Source organism: Microtus pennsylvanicus, chromosome 20, assembly GCF_037038515.1.
Source record: "Microtus pennsylvanicus isolate mMicPen1 chromosome 20, mMicPen1.hap1, whole genome shotgun sequence".
In the NCBI taxonomy this organism is placed as follows: Eukaryota; Metazoa; Chordata; class Mammalia; order Rodentia; family Cricetidae; genus Microtus; species Microtus pennsylvanicus.
In genome coordinates, this window is record NC_134598.1 from 38,549,913 (window position 1) to 38,568,459 (window position 18,547).

Genomic DNA, 18,547 nt, shown 5'->3' on the forward strand with positions numbered 1-18,547 from the left:
TTCAGTGCATGCAATTTTGTTCACCATTTCTACCCACAACTGCTTGCAAAAGCATATATTTATTCTCACACATTCTAAACCTGAGTTCCAAATAGTAGTACTATTGATATTTTGGGATGGATTTGCTTGTTTGTCTGGGGCTGGCTGGCATGCTATGGGAAGCTCAGAAACATCTCTAACATCTATTTCGGTATCGCTCTCCTCCCCATTCCAGGCCGCAATAGCAGAGGTCCCTAAAGGACTAAGTGGACCCTAGAGGAGAATCACTACACAGAATGTTAATGTCACAAGGGGGAACCTTCGTCTTGAGCATTGCTAGGCTCAGTAAGACGTTGTACATCAAAGACTGACGTTAAGAATGAAAGTATGAAAGTTCACGTCCGGTCACGTCCAGCCGAGCATGCGCTAGGCAGAGCTCTACCCAGGAAGTCTGATAACGTGCTTCCACGTTCTATGATAGGACCGTTTGTGAGCAAAGGAAGCCATGGACTTGGCTGACCTTCTTGACGTCTAGGAGTACAGACATTCCATGTTACTTGTTGGGGAGTGTAGGGATTTAAATGAGAACGGTCTCCCACAGGCTCATGTATCTGAACACGTGGTCCCCAGTTGGCAGTGCCGTTCGGAGGTTATGGAACCCTTTAACCCTTTCCCTTGCTGGAGGATGTATGTCACTGGGGGTGGGCCTTGAGCCTCTGTAGCGTCACCCGACTTCTTGTTTATCCACTCTACTTCCTGTGTGTGTGGATATGGACCCACTTCATGTACCTGCTACCTGTCGTTATGGACTCCCCCTCCAGAACCACAAACCAAAATAAACCTTTTTTGTTTTGTTTTGTTTTTTGAGACAGGGCTTCTCTGTAGCTTTGGAGTCTGTCCTGAAACTAGTTTTTGTAGACCAAGCTGGCCTTGAACTCACAGAGATCCACCTTTCTCTGTCTCCCAAGTGCTGGGGTTAAAGGCATGTGCTACCATGGCCTGGCTACAAACCTTTCTTTTATAAATTGCTTTTGGCCATGGTATTTATGACAGCAACAGAAAAAGAGCTAAGATAACATGTCCACTCCCAAGCTGGATGTGGCCTGAATACCACTTAAATTTAACTCTAGAGGATTGTTTAAAGAATGCCCGTTTTTCTAGCATCTCACATAGTCTTTCCAATTCTTTTCAAAGTCTTGCAATATGAGTAAAAGTATATTGCTAAGCTAATGGGTTTCATAAATGAATACCACAAAGGACCCAGGTTCAGTCTCCCGTGCCGCAAAATCAACCAAACACATGAACAAGAAAAAAATTCAAAGCTAAAACTGTGGAGAAATCCAGGACTCAGAGACACAGAAAAGCGCATACACAGAATTCTGTTTCTCGTGCCCTTTCCAGGGTACCCTGAGCTTGCATTCCCTACCTTCACATCTCTATGTCTGTTCTCTGGCAAAGAGAGGCGGAACCTGAAAGGAAACAGGAAGAGGTTAAAGGGAGGTAGATTTATAGGGGCGGAGAGATGGTTCAGCAGCTAAGACTTAAGAGTTTTTCTCTTGCAGAGGACCAGGGTTCAGTTCCCCATCTCCCCACATAGGGACACAACCATTTGTAACTGTAGTTCCATGCATTCAATGACCCCTTCTGACCTCCTTAGGCATTAGGCCCATGGTGCGTAGATATTCAGGCAACACACTCATATACATTAAATAAATCTAAAAAACAATTTTTAAAAGAAGGTTAAATTTATGTGCCAAAGAGAAGGCTCAGAAGAGCACTGGCTACTCTTCCAAAGGTCCGAGCAACCATACATGGTCACTCACAACCATCTGTAATGAGATCTCTCGCATGCCGGCAGCCTCCTTTACGAGTGGATTCTTGTCTCTGGCTGCAGAGACACTGGCGAGACAAAACCACTGGCCCGGTTCTGAAAAAGACAATCCCAGCTCAAACCATGAGGTGAGCCTGACTTTGGCTTTTGAACTATCTTCTGTTCGACTCCCTCATCTGATAGTTAAAGTGCAGCTACTAAGAACAAACTCTTACTGCAGGGCCACAGAGCTGTTGGGAAGGAAGTAAAATCAAAAGATTGTCTTCCTTGAAGACAAACAATATTGCATCTTGCCTGGGGGTGAGGCATAGTGGCAGAGCCCACTTAGTGTGCCTGTGGCACTGAGGTCTATCATCCTGCAGGTACATGGAGAATACAGCCTATTCAAAAAGTTTTAGAGAAAGTTTATTTCCTAGATTGAAAACCAGAGTAAAGCTGCAAACTCTTAAGCATGATGAAAGGTCATACGTGACCTGGGTCAATATGGTGAAATTGATACAGCAAAAGCCAAGAGGGAAAGTCAAGTGCAAGGTCGTAACAAGGTCACCCCTCCAACCTTGTGCGTGCCAAGAGAGACAAGTTCGATAAGTCCTACTACCCAATGCCTTATGTCCTGTTTCTGTTTCAGTTTGTAACCATGAACTTTTCAAGGAGTGAGATCCAGTCTTAATGGCTGTATCTCGGCATTGAGTACATATCTCAGTACATCCCAGCACTAAGCATGACTTTATTGGTCCATCCAGAAGATGTTTCATGAGCACCTAACCCATGTCAGTTAAGGGGAAGGTGCTGGAGATGATTGTGGGCAAAATCAGACTCAGAGTTCTCAGGGAGTTCACAGCCTGGTGGGAGGTGGGGGCGTTATCAAAAAATCCCGACAATTAAAGTTTAATTTCAAATTGAGGTAAATGCTCTGAAGGGAAGAAACGAGTCATCGAGTCATGTGACAGAGGCACTTGACCTGACTTGGTTGATGCATGAAGGCTCCCAAGGAAAGTCTCCTTGAGCTGAAACAGGGAGGATGGATAGCATTTAAAATGAAAAGCAGGAGGAAGGGGGCCTGGCAGTGGCCCCTTGAGGGGACAAAGCCACAGTGAGGACACAGTAAAATGGCGCTGGAGAGGCAGACACGGCGACCCCACCATGTGGAATTTGATCTTGTGGAAAGCAAAGAATCCACGGAAGGTTTTGAAGATGAAAGATGATGGTTGCAGTGTGGAGAGATGACTGAGAGCCAAGAGCTTCTCAGGGGCTTATCCAATGCTCAGCCATGCATTGGCCGTGCGAAGAATTTAATTTAAAATTGTAGAGGAGGATACAAAGTAGTGCAGATGCCAGTGTTCTTTTGTGGGTTTACAAGGGTGTATGTGTGGGAGAGAGCATGGAGTTGGGGACGACAGTCGTGGGGCAAAGCAAGTTGTCCTTTGAGGAAAGCATTCTATAGGCACCTCAAGAGTGACCCTTCATATCCACTAGTTGCCTGTTCCTCCTTTCCTCTCCCAAGTCAGGCAGGGACCATTGTCCTTCTCTTTGTTCTCTGGACCAAGAGCAGTTCAAATACGTGCTTAAGAAATCCTTACTGGATGTAGAGAGAGGAGCAGACAGAAGGGATGGGTAGGAAGTGCTAACTGGAATCCAGGGGTTGGGGGTCCTTTTGAGGTTGAAGACATTCTAAAGAAAGTTTTAGGAAGGTGGGGAAGGGGGAGGAGCAGCTAGGGTTGGGGGTTTGAAAGCCAGGACCAGCAGTTGAGGAGCTTTCGAAGCCAGAGCATGGTGCTTTCCCTCACATTTTGGGCCTCTCACTCTTTATCTGAGCCTTTCTTCCCCATTTTTTTGCCTGCTTCTGCTTCTTCAGGGCTGACCTCCTAGCAGAGATCAAACAGGACGACTTTTCCTTTTCCTCCTGTGGGTAACTGTTGAGATTTACAGGTTGTTTGCTTGAGGGTCTTCCTTTTAAACTCTAGTAGAATTGCCCTTGAACCTAAAGGTAAATTAAACCAAACCAAAACAGAACAACACAAATCACCCAGCAGGCTGTGGGTTTGACCTTTAGTTAAAGGTTTCTTGGAAGAACTACCCATTTAGTGGGTAAGGATTCCCCAGTGTTTTCATGGGAGTTCCTCCAGCAGCCTGGAAATTTTCTGTTTAGAGTTTCTTCCTTTGCCAACAATCCAAAAGCACCCTCATGATGAAAACACAGATGCATTCTCTCTGGATATGTGTTCCTGATGGCGCATGTTGGGAAATATTTACCCGACCCACCTGCGAGGAGGCGAGTTAGTAATTGGCTGCATATGTATTTTCTGACTACATTGCTTGGGAGGGGTTGTGGTGTGTGTGCATGCGTGCGTGCATGCATGCATGCGTGTGTGTGTGTGTGTGTGTGTTGATGGGTAGAGAAACAATAATGTATGTTTGATTACCTCCAGGTGTTTTGGGTATGTGTGTACACATTCCCATATGTGTGTGCAGGTATGTATGTATTTGTGCATGTGTCCTTATGTGTGAGGGTCAGAGGTCACTCTCAATCACTCTCCACCTTATGTTTCGAGGCAGGGTCTCTCACTAATCCCTGAACTCCCTGTCTGACCATGAAGCTCTGGGGATCCTCCTGTCTGCCTCCTCTGCTCCGGGGTTACAGACATCTGTCTTAGCACCTCACTAGCTTTTTATGTTAGTTCTGGGGATCCAGACTCAGATACTCCTGTTTGTGCAGCAAGCACTTCATTGACTGAGCTATCTCCCCTGGCCCTGACTGCCTTGAGTTTTGTAGATTGAGGGTTAGAATTAAGTTTTCTGAATGAAGACCAAGAAAGAGAGAGTATCATTTAACATGGTCTATGGATCTATAAAACACCTACTATATACTAGAGATGCCTCCAAACTCAACTCTATTTAGTTGAGGAGGCTCCATGACAGAACACTGGGAACCTGTTTTATGATGTAGTGGGCTGGTGCTACAGATTTTCAGCTTTTTGGTTTTGTTTTTTTGAGACAGGGTTTCTCTGTGTAACTTTGGAGCCTGTTCTGGAGTTCACTCTGTAGACCAGGCTGGCCTCGAACTGACAGAGATCTGCCTGTCTCTCCCTCCCGTGTGTTGGGATTAAAGGCGTGCACCACCACCACCTGGCCAATGCTATATTGCTTTTAAGGCTTCTCTGACTTGTCATGTCTCTGGGGACCAGTTTCCCCACCTTACGTGGTCAAACTTGGATTCTGGGATGGGAAGAGAGAACTAACTACCAGGACTGGTAGCAATGGCTAGGCTTCGTGCCAAGGGCTTCTTATCCATCACCCCACCCACTTGTCCACCAGATCTATGCAGAGGTGAGAGGTGTGGTGTCTGTCTGATGAGGAAACTGATACTTAAAGCTTGAAGAGCTTGCTTCAGGTTCGCACAGCTACCAGGTAACAGAATCCAATCCAGATCCACCTGACTGCATACACTGACTAGACATTCCCAGAGAGGTCAGGCTTGTTAGCAGCATCCCTAACTGTCCACTTCTTTTGTCCATTCCTCTACTTGGTGCCAGCAGTGAGAACAGGGTTGTGTGCCTTTTCTATCCAGGACACTCTGTTCTGTGTCTTCTCTTTTGCTTTTCAATGCTTAGTACTGAGAAATGATTTATTGTCTTTTCTAGTTCTGCATGACACCAGGTTCATGAGTGTCCTGGTCCAGACAGCCATATTTATTTCCTAAGTTCCAGGTCTAGGTGCCATTTTCTACGTCTTAGTTCACCCCTCTGCCAAAGGCAAGGTAACACTGTAGGAAAACACCCATGACCTTGAAAACAGGTTCTGGTTGTGCTGTGGCCTTTGGATGGCTCTGTGACCTTGAGAGTAAGTTATCTAAGCTCCGTGACCCTCAAGTCACCTCCAGCGCTCGCTGAAGTTACAGGCGGTTCTCTCCTGGGTCTCCGTCCTGCCTCTGGTTCCTGGTTATCTAGGGAGTGTCAGGTGTGAGTGCCCCCTTGTGGCTCCTACTGCGTTGCCTCACCCAGCCTTGATACGAGGGTTTGCACCTTATCTTATTGTAACTTATTAGGCCGCGTTTGTTGGATACTCCTGGGAGGCCTGCTCCTTTGTGGGAGGGGGATGGAGGAGGGATGTATCTGGGAGAAAAGAGAGTAGGGTGGGAGGGACTGGGAGAGAGGGAGGGAGAGGAAACTGCAGTCGGGGATGTAATGTATGAGAGAAGAATAAAAGGAGAAAGATTTAAGTGAAGTAAAAGGGGTGCTTTGCTGGGTGAAGGACCTAGGAGGCTTTAAAGCTCAACAATAAAGAGAAGTAGAGGACGGCGTCCTCCACATAAGAGTGAGGGGGTTCTCTCAATAGGGACACTCATGAAATGACATTGTAGGGGCTAAAGGCGTAGCTGAGAGTGAGAACACTTGTTTAACACGTAAAGTCTTGAGTCTGAGCCCTAGCAGAGAGACTGAGACAGAGAAAGACAGATGGACACACAGAGGAGAGAGAGAGCTTGTGTAATTGAACGTTTCCTTTCGGATTGCTGGGACTAGACAGAAATGTCAAGTGATAGTTACAGCCAGCATTCTTTGGGCAGCAAACAGACAGTGTACACTTAAGGACCCTCAATGCCACAAACCCCTGAAGCAGGTTTTTTATCAGAGCATCGTTTTATGGAGAAGGAAACAGAGATCCAGAGAGGTTAGCTAACTTGCCTGCCTGAGACTTACGCGATAAACGGCAGTGCTGGCACCTCAACCCAGCTAGGCCTGCTCTCTGATTGGTCATAATGACACCCCCTTGGGTTTGCCTGTGATTTCTGCATTTCTTATCTGCACAGCCAAGGCTAAGCAGTTCAGCCAGAGTGGGTGAGAAGGCCATGGCATGCTGGGAGTTTATCTGGAGATACTGTTGCCTGGCTCTTCTCCTTTGATGTCTGTCTCCTGGATTCCCCAATGGTGCCCTTCCCTTGTGACAAGGCCAAAAACCAAACCGGCTTGGCCTGAAAGGCCACAGGCTGAGTCCTAGAGGAAGGAGGGGCAGCGATGTTGGGAGGCGGGGCTGCTGCTCCCACAGCTGAGGACAAGACTGCCTCTCAGTCCAGCCTAGGCAGCCTTGCTAAGCTGTTCTCTGGCTCTTTGGCCAAGTGAGACTTGACCCACAAACCTTGCCCCAAACCGGCTCAATGTCTGAATTTAATACAGCATCTTCTGCAGGAACCACCTTCAGACTCCTTCCGTTTCTACCCTGACATTCTTCATATATTTTTTTTAAAGCCTTGTGTGTATGTGTGTGTGTTGTGCTTATCTGTGTGTGCACCAGTAAAGGCCTGAAGTCCATGCCAGATGTCCTCCTCAATATTTTACTTATCTATCTATCTATCTATCTATCTATCTATCTATCTATCTATCTATCTATCTTCGATCTATCATCTATCTACCTATTTATCCATCCATCTATCATCTATCTGTCTGTCTATCATCTATCTACCTACCTACCTATCCATCCTCTATCTATCTATCTATCTATCTATCTATCTATCTATCTATCTATCTATCATCTATCTTTCTGAGACAAGGTCTCCCACTGACCTTGGAGCTCATTGTTTTGGCTAGTCTGGTTGGCCAGCAAGTCCCCAGGATCTTCTGCCTGTGTCTGCCCTTCAGCACTGAGGTTAAACTGTGCACCACCACACCCACCAGGGTGTCAGAGATTCAAATTCAGGTCCTCACAGGTATTCAGTAAGGAGTTTTCCCACTGAGACACCATCTCTGCCCTTCTTCATGATTCCTGAACTAGAAGAGCTGCCTTTCCCTTTGGCAGCGGCTCTAAACAATATAGCGATTTTTACCCAGATTTGACTAAGACACCCGGCTACTGCCCAGTTTGAATTCCTGCCTTGGCTTCCCTCAACAGATTGTAATCATGTAAGCAAAATAAACCCTTTCTTCCCCGAGTTGCTCTTTGTCATGCTGCTTTATCACAGCAATACTAACCCTAAGACAAGACTTGACTATGGCCATAAGGCCAGTGAGAAAGGATTTGAAACTTGATCCCTTAATCTCTAAAGAGGCACACAGCACCTGAATATATTCCCATGCCCCCTCTTCTTGCCATAACCCCATTCAATATACTCCCCTTTGAGTCACCAAGAGCAATTTAGCCATCACCAGAATGGGTGCTGATAGAATTATCTTTACAATGACCTTGTTTCTATTTTATCTTACCATTGCTCTCATTGGAAGGAAGAGAAAAACAGAAGCGTAATTTTCTTTTACTGAGTTCAGCCTTTGAAATTATCTGTTCTGTTAGGGGCTGAGTGCTGCGCCGACTCACAGTCCCACAGTGGGAAAACATTTGTTTTCTCAAGGGCCACTTTGTCTTTGGGGAAGGCTCACTAATGTGTTACCGAGGTTTCCAGCAGTCAAATCAATTGATTTGACTTACCTGTTCAGCGACAAGGAGCAGATCAGTTTTTGTCCCAAAATAGCCAGGCCAACACTGGTGCTAGCAATCTGAAGATGAGAAATCCCTTGTTACTGAAGTGAGGGGCTGATCTGGACTACAGGTATAATAGTTCCATGATAGGAGTACAGTGGAAACATCCCAAGCCCAGCGTTTCCCTTATTCGGGAAATGTTGCAAAGATGTATCTCTACCTCTGGGCAGGGCAGCCTGAGTGTATTCTAGCATTTGGATGATTGAAGAAGGAGGAGGTTCAAGGCCAGCTTGGTCTAAATTTGGGGAGGGGGGAATACTGTCTTGCAGAGAAGGGAGCTGGGTGTAAAAGTTTCTTGTTTGAGTGTTTCTTTTAAATTAACTTTTTTGGCAGTGTTGCATGCTAGGCAAGTATTCTACCACTGAGCCATATTGTCAGCCCCCTCTTTAAAGTTGCTTTTCCTAACCGCTCTTCTCCTTCATGTGTGTAATTTTCTTTGGCTTCATTGTACTGTTTTTAACTTTTCATTGGTCAGGGAAATTTGACTTGATTACAGGTCTCTAATGTAAATGGAAGGGAGCCTGGGAAGTAGAGGTCAGTGAGGTATTTTACACACAGGGTCATGAGTGCTTCTATCTCCATATAGGGGCACTTCCATATATGAGCAGGTGGGCCTGTTTCAGGAAGTCCCAGTATCTACTCTTAATTTAGAAATCACCCCTGTAGCCGGGCGATGGTGGCGCACGCCTTTAATCCCAGCAGTCGGGAGGCAGAGGCAGGCGGATCTCTGTGAGTTCGAGACCAGCCTGGTCTACAGAGCTAGTTCCAGGACAGGCTCCAAAGCCACAGAGAAACCCTGTCTCGAAAAAACCAAAAAAAAAAAAAAAAAAAAAGAAATCACCCTTCACTCCAAACATCTAAAGGCTGCTGGCCAGTGATTCCCAGCAGGAACAGGACTGGTACCCAGAGGCTTCCCTCCTGCATCCCCAGACTCACAAAGTCCATGGAGACGATGGGCTCAATGGTGGAGTTCTGCCGTTCCGTGAGCATGATGACAGAAGCAGGGAACTCCAGGCTGAAATTGTTGGGGTGTAAGTTGATCACAGGAGGCCCCATGGCCATGATCTGCAGCATGAATGGCTGGGATAGGACATAGATCTCTGCAATCTGTCCCATTCGGGGAGAGAAACAGAGATAGTGAGTCAGGAGCTGATGAGGGGAAGGCACAAGCCTGGAGTGGTTTGTGCTAAATCTTGCAACATGCAGTTAAAAAAGAAAACACCTCTTTACTGGGAATAACGGTTACTTTATTATCTCTTATCTACTCTTCATAAAACTCCAAGGCAGGTTCTATAAGCCGTGCTGTTTTATTATTTTTATTATTTATTCACTTACTCGGTTTTTCAAGACAGGCTTTCTCTATGTAACCCTGGCTGTCCTGGAACTCACTCTACAGACCAGGCTGGCCTTGAACTCAGAGATCTACCTGCCTCTGCCTCCCAAGTGCTGGGATTGAAGGTGTGCGCCACCACCCATCAGGAGTGCTGTTTTACAATGGAGGTTGAGTTGTGGACGGGCCAAGTGCTTCGCTCACAGTTATCACAGAATAAGCTGTAGACTGAAATTTAAGCCAAGATCCACCAACCTTGAGTGCCTTTCTCTGAAGCAGCTTGCTCTTCTAAGGCAAACTTGAGCCTGTAAGTCCCTTATATATGATACCTAGAATGCTATGAAGGGCTGATATTAATAATTGTCTTATTAAAGTCATGTGTAATCCCAGCACTTGGAAAAAAGACTCAGGAGGATCAAAAATTAAAGACTAGCCTGGGTTAAATACAGAGTTCCAGTCTAGCCTGAACTAACTACATGGTGAGACCTTGCCTATAAGTAAACGAATGAATGAATGAATGAATGAATGATGTAATTTAAGGATTAAATATTCCATTCAAGCCAATCATTTTTATATTTAAGTAAATTATTTTAAGAGTGGTGGAATTTTATGGATTGATTATTTTATGAATTTGCAATACCTTTAGTTGTACTTTAATGGTATTTATTTAGGAAATCTTTCTGGATATTTGATTAGGAAGAGAAAAATCTTGTAGGATGGAAAGATGACCAAGTATGGTGGTATATACCTTTAATCCCAGCACATGGGAGTCTGAAGCAGGAGGACTGCAAGTTTACCCATGTTACATATTAAGACATTTTCAAGAAATGAAAGAGAAGAAGGAGGGTGGGGAGGAAAAGGAAGAAAAGAGAAGCAGGAAAAGAAAAAAAAGAATATAAAGATGGATTGATTTATGCTTGGATGAAAAGAGAATGTAGAGAATCTAAGAGTCTCCTGGAAGTGACTTCAATGACAATACACCCATCGCTGAGGACCAAAACGTGAGCACTCACCTTGGAGAGCAGACTGCCAATTCCTTGGGTATTTTGATTGAAATAGTTGGAAATCTAAGAGAGAAAAGAAGCACTGTGTCACTGCAAGACTTTTAAAAAGATTTATTCATTTATGCAATATCTATCTATCTATCTATCTATCTATCTATCTATCTATCTATCTATCTATCTATCTATCTGTATTTTATCTGCATGTACATTTGTACACCAGCAGAGGACATCGGATCCCATGCGACCATAGTTACAGATGGTTGAGCCACCATGCGGGTGCTGGGAATTGAAACCAGGTCTTCTGGAAGGACAGCCAGTGCCCTTAACTACTGAGCTATCTCTCCAGCCCCTTACTGCAACATTTTCTCTGGGTTGTCTTTTTGGGTAAAATGTAGAATTCTCTCTAATGTGAACTGTGAAGAGGTGGAGCCACAAAATGTTTAGCCTCATCTTATAGCTCAACCTTAGGGAACCTGATGCCCAGAAAAGGCAAGAGACTTGCCCAAAGTCATATGCCTTTAGAGAAATCCCTTCTTCACTGGAGAACACTGTCTCATAGATGCACGATCTTTCTTCAAGCACTCTACAGTCATTAGCAGTAACTCTCAAGATATTGTTTTCATTTTCAGAGATCTCCAGAGCATGAGCTGCTTAAGTAATTTACCTGGCGAGCATTTCTTTCGAGTCTAGTGCCGCTGTCCTCACCATGACAGCAATGTGTACAATTATAACGCACAGAAAGCGAAGATTTAAAATGAGTGCTTTTGAGAAATAGAGATGGCTCAGTGGTTAAGGACCACTGACTGCACTTCTGGAGGACCCGGGTTCAATTCCCAGCACCCATGTGGCAGCTCACAACTGTCTCTAACTTCAGTTACAGGTGCTTGGACACCATCACATAGACATACACACAGGCAAAACACCAATGTACATGAAATAAGATGAATCATTTAAAAAATAAACTGGCACTTTTTGCTGACTATCCAGAGAAGGTGATAAAAGAGAGGTAACATGGCAGAGAGAATCAATAAATATCTGTACCACTCCTGCTTGCTGGTGTAAATCAGTTGTAATTACCAGTAGGAGAAATCCTTATACTGGTACAATACCAGTATAATGAGGACAAGGATGGAGATGGTGGTAGTGGTGATGGTGGTGGTGGTGGTATTGGGTGGTTGTTGTTGTTGTTGTTGCTATTGGTGGTAGTGCTGGTGTTGGTGGTGCTGGTGGTTATGATGGTGGTGGTGGTAGTGGTGATGGTTGTGGTGGTGGTGGTGATGGCGGTGGTGATGGTGGTGGTGGTTATGATGGTGGTGGTAGTGGTGATGGTGGTAGTGGTGGTGATAGTGGTGATGGTGGTTGTATTGGGTGGTGGTTGTTGTTGTTATTGGTGGTAGTTCTGGTGGTGCTGGTGATTATGATGGTGCTGGTGGTGGTGCTGGTGGTTATGATGGTGGTGGTAGTGGTGGTGGTGGTGATGATGGTGGTGATGACAATGATGGTGGTGGTGGTGATGGTGGTGGTGGTAATGGTGGTGGTGGTGATGGTGGTGGTGGTAATGGTGGTGATGGTGGTGGTGGTGGTGGTGAAATAACCCATAAGCAACAGTTATAGAGCACTTACTCTGTACTGAGGTTGTTCTAGAAGCCATATGTGTTTAAACTCTTTAGTGACTGCTATGACCCTAAGAGTGTGGGACTCTCAGCCCCCTTTCTCAGATGAAGAAACCAATGCATAGAAGTAGGCTGAATTGACAAAGGGTCACAGATGATGAGTGGTGGAGAGATATTTATATCTTTGTATTCTAGAATAGTGGCTAGACATCGTGAAGAAGACTAAATCAGAAGAATTGGAAACCCAGCAATCCCCTCTCTAAAATAAGAATAACACTCATTCTATAAACCTTCATTCACTATGTTTTTTAGGAGTGATGGTGTAAAAAGACCAAGGAATCAAAACTGTGACTGAGAAGTTTATAAAGAAACACTTATTTAAAAAAAGATTCAAGATGGTGGCCACAGCCCCCACCTCAAGGCTTTACTTACCTCCTTGGTGGACAGCGTGATACCAAGAGCCCCAGATACATAGTGCGCAAAGGATGCAGATTTAAAGAAATACTCGGAGATGCCAATGTAGAGCATGGAGTCCCCACTCTGAGGGAGCTCGAAGGGGGCTGGTAGGAAGGGAGGGTCAACGAGGCTTTCCACGGGGTAGAACGCACCCTGTGGGAAGCAGAAACGAAGACCAGTTACCAGGTGAAAATGCAAATGTATCAGACAAAGAAACTTGGACCTCTCAAGTCTGGATAAAGAAAATCCCAGTAGCTTCTTGATAAGGACAAGAGCATAAGGTCTTTAGGCTCCTTGCCTAGCGGCTATGTTTCGGAGCTCTGAGATTAAAAAATTATTTTGTGTGTGAATATGGACACGTGAGTGCAGGTGCCCTCAAAGGTTGGAGGTGTTGGGTCTCCTGAAACTGTTACAATTTGTGAGCCACTTGGTATGGGTGCTGGGAACAGAGCTCAAGTTCTTTGAAAGAGCAGTTTGTACTCAACAGTGGAGCCGTTCCCCCCTAGCCCAGAACTCTGAAGAGTCTTGGGCATTTTCATGTGTATCTGTTCACACTATTGGGATGTTGCTCCTGGAGATGCTCGAGCTAGAACTTCTCTTAGGAGGGACGTGCAGTCATGTAAGGAACATCTATGAACTAGCCTTCAAGATGCCCAGCTCTAGACCTTTAAAATACACTGCTGGATAACTGGGGAGACACAGAACTACTCTGAGAAACACAGACTCCAAATGGCTTAATTAAGAGTTTTTGAGACATGGTCAATCCTAATCTTATTAGGTATTAAGCATTATTTAAATGTACTGTCTTGAACAGCACTTAACTGATTTGAAACACTGTGAATGAAAGAAATATAAACCAGTTTTCATTCTAAAAACTTTAATATTTTGGGCATGGTGGTGCATATTTTTAATCCCAGCATTTGGGAGGCAGAGGGAGAGGCAGGTGGATTTCTGTGAGTTTGAGCCCAGCCTGGTCTACACAGTGAGTTCCAAGACAGTCGGAGCTATACAGAGAACCCTGTCTCGGAACAAAAAGACTGTGATATTAATTTGGATAAGATTAAGCATAAGCAAAAATGATGCTTTTCCAGGATCAGTAACCACTATTTCTATACATTTATTTCAGTGGAGGTCAACAGCCTCAGTAAAATCTGCCAATCTGTACAAACCATTGATGTGTTAGATTCCTCATGCATGTGTGAGTGTGTGCCGTGTTCACATGCACGTGGGGGTGCCTGTGCGTGTGTATGCATGCGCATGTGAGTGCATGTACGTGCAAGTGTGTATGTGTACTCCAGAGGTTGATGTTGAATGTCTTCCCTAATCACTCTCCACCTTATTTTTTGAGTCAGGGTCTCTCACTGAACCTGGAGCTTGAGGATTCACCTAGCTGGCTGGCCAATGAACCCCAGGGATTGTTCTATCTCTGCCTGGCCTTTACCACCTGGGCTTTGGGAGACTGAACCCAGATCCTTACGCTTATGTGACAAGGTCTGTACCAACTGAGCCTCTTCTCAGTACCTCCTGATGTATTCAGTCCTAATAAATGTGGTCATTCTTCTTGAAGGCTCCTAGCCTCAAATGTTTTCCAGGAGGGAAGAGGTAAAATATCTTGATATTCCTCACTAAGAAGACAGACATAAGTACAAGGACAACAGTCATCTGCCCATCAAGAAACGGTTTGGGAGTCTTTTGAAAGGGTGCAAGCATGAGGCAGGTACTACAGGAAATGAAATTGCTTGACACACACACTTGCACAATAAATACATACTTGCACATTTTCTTCTGCACGTAATTTTTGTCCTCCAAATATTCCCCATAGCCAGAGGGATCGTTACCTTCAAGTCCTAGAACCATAGATACCTTCAAGTTCAAGTCAAGGTGGTTCTCCGTGATTTCAGGAGGACTGATCAGGGAGCAATCCAGCACAGTGTAGTTGTCAATCTTGGTTAAAACTTAAAAAGAAAAAAAAAAAAGGAAATTTTGTGTTCATTACAACCTTAATCTACGAATTATGTTTGAAACATCAATTTCCCCTTCTTCTAAGAAACATGCATACATTTGAAAACTCAGGAAGAGGAAGAAAGAAAAAAGCAAATATTTTCCTCAACTATTAGAGAAACATTAGCAAAATTTTCACACACGCTTTTCATCCGTCTGTCCGCAAAACATTCACACACCACAATGCGTGTGCGATCCTTCTTTTTTAATTTTTAAGACTTCATCATTATTGTGTGTGTGTGTGTGTGTGTGTGTGTGTGTGTGTGTGTGTGTGTGTGTGGCTGTGGGTGCACACATATCACCGTGCAGGTGTGGAAGACAGAGGACAACTTCTGGGCTGGTTCTCTCCTTCCACCCCATGGGTTCTGGGGATTGAACTCAGGTTGTAAGGCTTGTGTGGTTAGCATTTTTCCCGCTGAGCCACCTCACTGGCCCATGTGGTTCTATTTAAAATATTTTTACATTACTTAATCAGTCCATTTATTTATTGTGTGTGTGTGTGTGTGTGTGTGTGTGTGTGTGTGTACATACAAATGTGTGTGGTGCTCAGAGGGACAAGTTGTATGAGTTGACTCTCTTTCTACCATGTGGGTCCTAGGAACTGAACTCAGGCTGTCAGGGTGGTGGGAGGCAACTACACCCCCTGAATCATCATCTCCCAGGCTTCTAGGTTTAAGAAGAAATTAACAAACAATTAGGCTGAAGGCAGACGCATACCTCTCCTTTTGTCCCCCCAGATGGAGTTTCCCCAGTCTCATCTATAACCCTGTAGCAGAACACCGGCTGTGGTCCCCCTTTCCTCTCTAACCCCATCCTCAAGGGATCATCACAAAGATCTTCCCATCCCCCAGTTTTCCTTCCTCTGGCTCATCCCAGCCTCCAACACAGTTGTGGGTTTCAACATTGCGAACACATGAACACACGTGCTGAGCAGGCCAGGGAAACAGGTAAGCCAAGACAAGACCCTCACTGGTCCTTCCTCCCCTTTAAATCCAGTCTCCAGGTTTATCCCTAGCGCTGCAATTGAAGGCCAGCTGCATCCTTCCCTGCCCCGCTGCTACATCTCTGATTACATCTGGCAGATTGCACTGTGAAACCCGAGGCTGTGTTAACAAAATCAACCTTGGGTCAGGAGGCAGAGCCAGCAAGTAGTTGACAGGAATTAGCCAAATGTAGTCAATGTAACGGGTCTTTCTTTGGACAACCAGCTTCCAAATGATGGCACGGAGACTTCTTATTAATTATGAAAGCTTGGCCTTAGCTTTGGCTTGTTCCCAACTAGCTCTTAAAACTTATATTAATCTATATTAATCTACATTCTGCCATGTGGCTCATTATCTCAGTACAGTACATCATTTTACTTTCTTTTTTTCTAGCTGGCAAATCTCTCCCTCTCTGATTCTTCCCCTGAGTTCCCCTCTCTCCCTGGAGAAGCCCAATCTACCCTCTCCTATTTAGTTATTGACCATTCCGCTCTTTATTAAATCAGTCAGAAGGTATCTTAGGCAGGTGAAGTAAAACAGAGATCTTCACACAGTGTGATCAAATATCCCGCAACAGGGACTGGTCCCATAGAGGTCCTCAAACAACCCAGGCTGTTCCCAAGACAATGATGGATTGTTTTCTGAGAACTGACATCCTGGCCCCACTGCCAAGGACAACACCCACAGAACTCATCGAACATGGAGAAATTGAGCTGATGCCTACATGGATCCTTCGTCTCTCCATTCTAATGTTTATGATGCAGGAAAAGGACCCTGCACACTACCCAAAGAGAAACATAAGCACCAGCCCGGCCACAAAACCTTTGACCTACAATTTGACCTGCTTGCAAAATATAATAAGGCAATTGTGGGGTAGAAATTGTGGGAGTAGCCAAACAATGTCTGATTTGAATAAGGCCTACTCAAGGAGTTGGAACCCATACCTGACATTGCTTAGGAAACAAGAACCAGAGACTAGATAGCTCAGAGACCTAGGGTAAAACCAAACACTACTGGTATAAAAAATAGTATCAATGATATTCTGCTATACTCATAGATCAATGCCTTGTCCAGTCATCATCAGAGAGGCTTCTACTGGCAGAAGATGGGACTAGATGCAGAGACCCACAGCCAGACATTACACACACACACACACACACATACACACACACACACACACAGCTCTAAATGGGAGGTCTCCTTCAAATCCTCCCTCTTCAGAGCTCAGGGAACCTTGTAGAAGAGAAGGCGCATAGAGTGTAAGAGTCAGAGGGGATGAAAAACACCAGGAGAACAAGGCCCTCTGAATCAACTAAGCAAGACCCATATGAGCTCAGAGACTAAAGCAACAAGCATAGGGCCTAAGGTCTGCACCAGGTCCTCTGCATTTATATTATAATTTCTAGCTTAGTATTTTAATGGGTCTCCTGAGTATGAGAATGAATGGGTCTCTGATTCTTGTGTCTGCTCTTGGAACTATTGCCCTCTGTTGGGTTTCCTTGTTCAACTTCAGTATGGTGGGTTTTGCTTCATCTTATTATATTTTGTTTTGTTATTTTTTTACTGTTATCTCTTAGAAGTCTGTTCTTTACTAACTAGAGACAGAAAGGGAGTAGATCCAGAAGGGAGGGTAAGTGGTGAAGAACTGGGAGGAGTAGAAGGAGGAGAAACCACAATCAGGGTATATCATATGAGAGAAGTATCTATTTCCAATAAAGGGAAAAATGAAACAAAGAAATTAACACAAATATCCTTATCAATATTAAATCATAATATCAGATTGAGAGGCTTCCAATTGCAATGTTAGAGATTCTATGTAGTTAGAATTTCATTTTTTAGAGACAATAAGTATGCATCATTATTGTAGTTAAAATACTTTTGCTTCTCTTGTAGCCCAAGATAGCCTGGGAGTCCCTGTAGCCCAGACTGGCCTGATTCATAATTTACCTTTATTGTCCCTCCGAGTGCTCAGAGAGAATTTATTTAAAAAGAGATGTTATGAGAAAGGAAACACCAAGTTAGAGAGGCCATGAAATTCTTACACATGGTGCTATTAATTGAATGAAACGTTTGTGTTTGCATTTTCAGAACAAAGCCAAAGGAAAAGGGAGCCTGGGACACCAGTGAGCAGAGTTCCTGGGAGGAAAGATTTCCATGTCTGAGGTGGTATTAGCAGCACTTGGGCTCTAATTTGGTGTGAGACGCTGCTTTGCTGGCTACTCCATACTCTGTGATCTGAGGACTTCTTTCAGGTTCTAGAGGAAGGTACCCCAGGATCACCTAAACATCACAAAAGGATACCTTCTTTCAGATCCGGATTAGAAGCAGCAGGAGGAGAAGCAGCTTGCTGAGTTAGTAAGAACACAGCGCCATCACCATGGCCTTCACGTTTTTAGGATTTATTTTTACTTATGTGCTCTTGCTTGTCTGTATGTGCACCAGTGTGCAGGTGCCCATGAAGGGCACAAGAGGGCGTCGTAACTCCCAGAACTGGACTTAGAGGTGGCTATGTACCACCAGATGTAGATTCTGAGAATTAAACCTAGGCCTCTGTAAGAACAACCGGCACTCTTAGTTGCTGTGCGGTGTCTCCAGCCCTAACTATAGCTTTTAAAATGTTCTTAAAGTGCCCGGTCTACATAGATCCCATCACCCTCTGTGAGGCGATCAGGATGGGGATTCCTAACAGTGAAGGCAGTGAGGTCTGGGGATGAAGACACTAGCCCAAGATACACAACACATGGGGCCCATCCTTCTCTTCTTCCTTCCGATCCACTCGGTTCCTTTCTATCTGCACCCACTCACCCATCCTTTGTCCATTTCCTTTCATTCTCTCATCAGTTCAGTATTTACCGACCTGGCAGCCAGGCCCTGTGCCTGATGTT

The 18,547-nt window shown here is 44.7% G+C and overlaps 1 protein-coding gene across 1 annotated transcript in view; it reads right to left on the bottom strand.

Moving 5' to 3' along the window:
* The window catches only part of Bpifc (BPI fold containing family C), a 59,251-nt gene that overhangs the window by 5,097 nt on the left and 35,607 nt on the right, over positions 1-18,547 (bottom strand). The window contains exons 10-15 of the mRNA XM_075954796.1: positions 14,542-14,633; positions 12,655-12,831; positions 10,619-10,672; positions 9,212-9,382; positions 8,225-8,292; positions 1,406-1,448 (exon numbers count right to left, since the gene is read on the bottom strand). Of these exons, the coding sequence (XP_075810911.1) occupies positions 1,406-1,448; positions 8,225-8,292; positions 9,212-9,382; positions 10,619-10,672; positions 12,655-12,831; positions 14,542-14,633 (605 nt within the window). The remainder of the gene's footprint in view (positions 1-1,405; positions 1,449-8,224; positions 8,293-9,211; positions 9,383-10,618; positions 10,673-12,654; positions 12,832-14,541; positions 14,634-18,547) is intronic.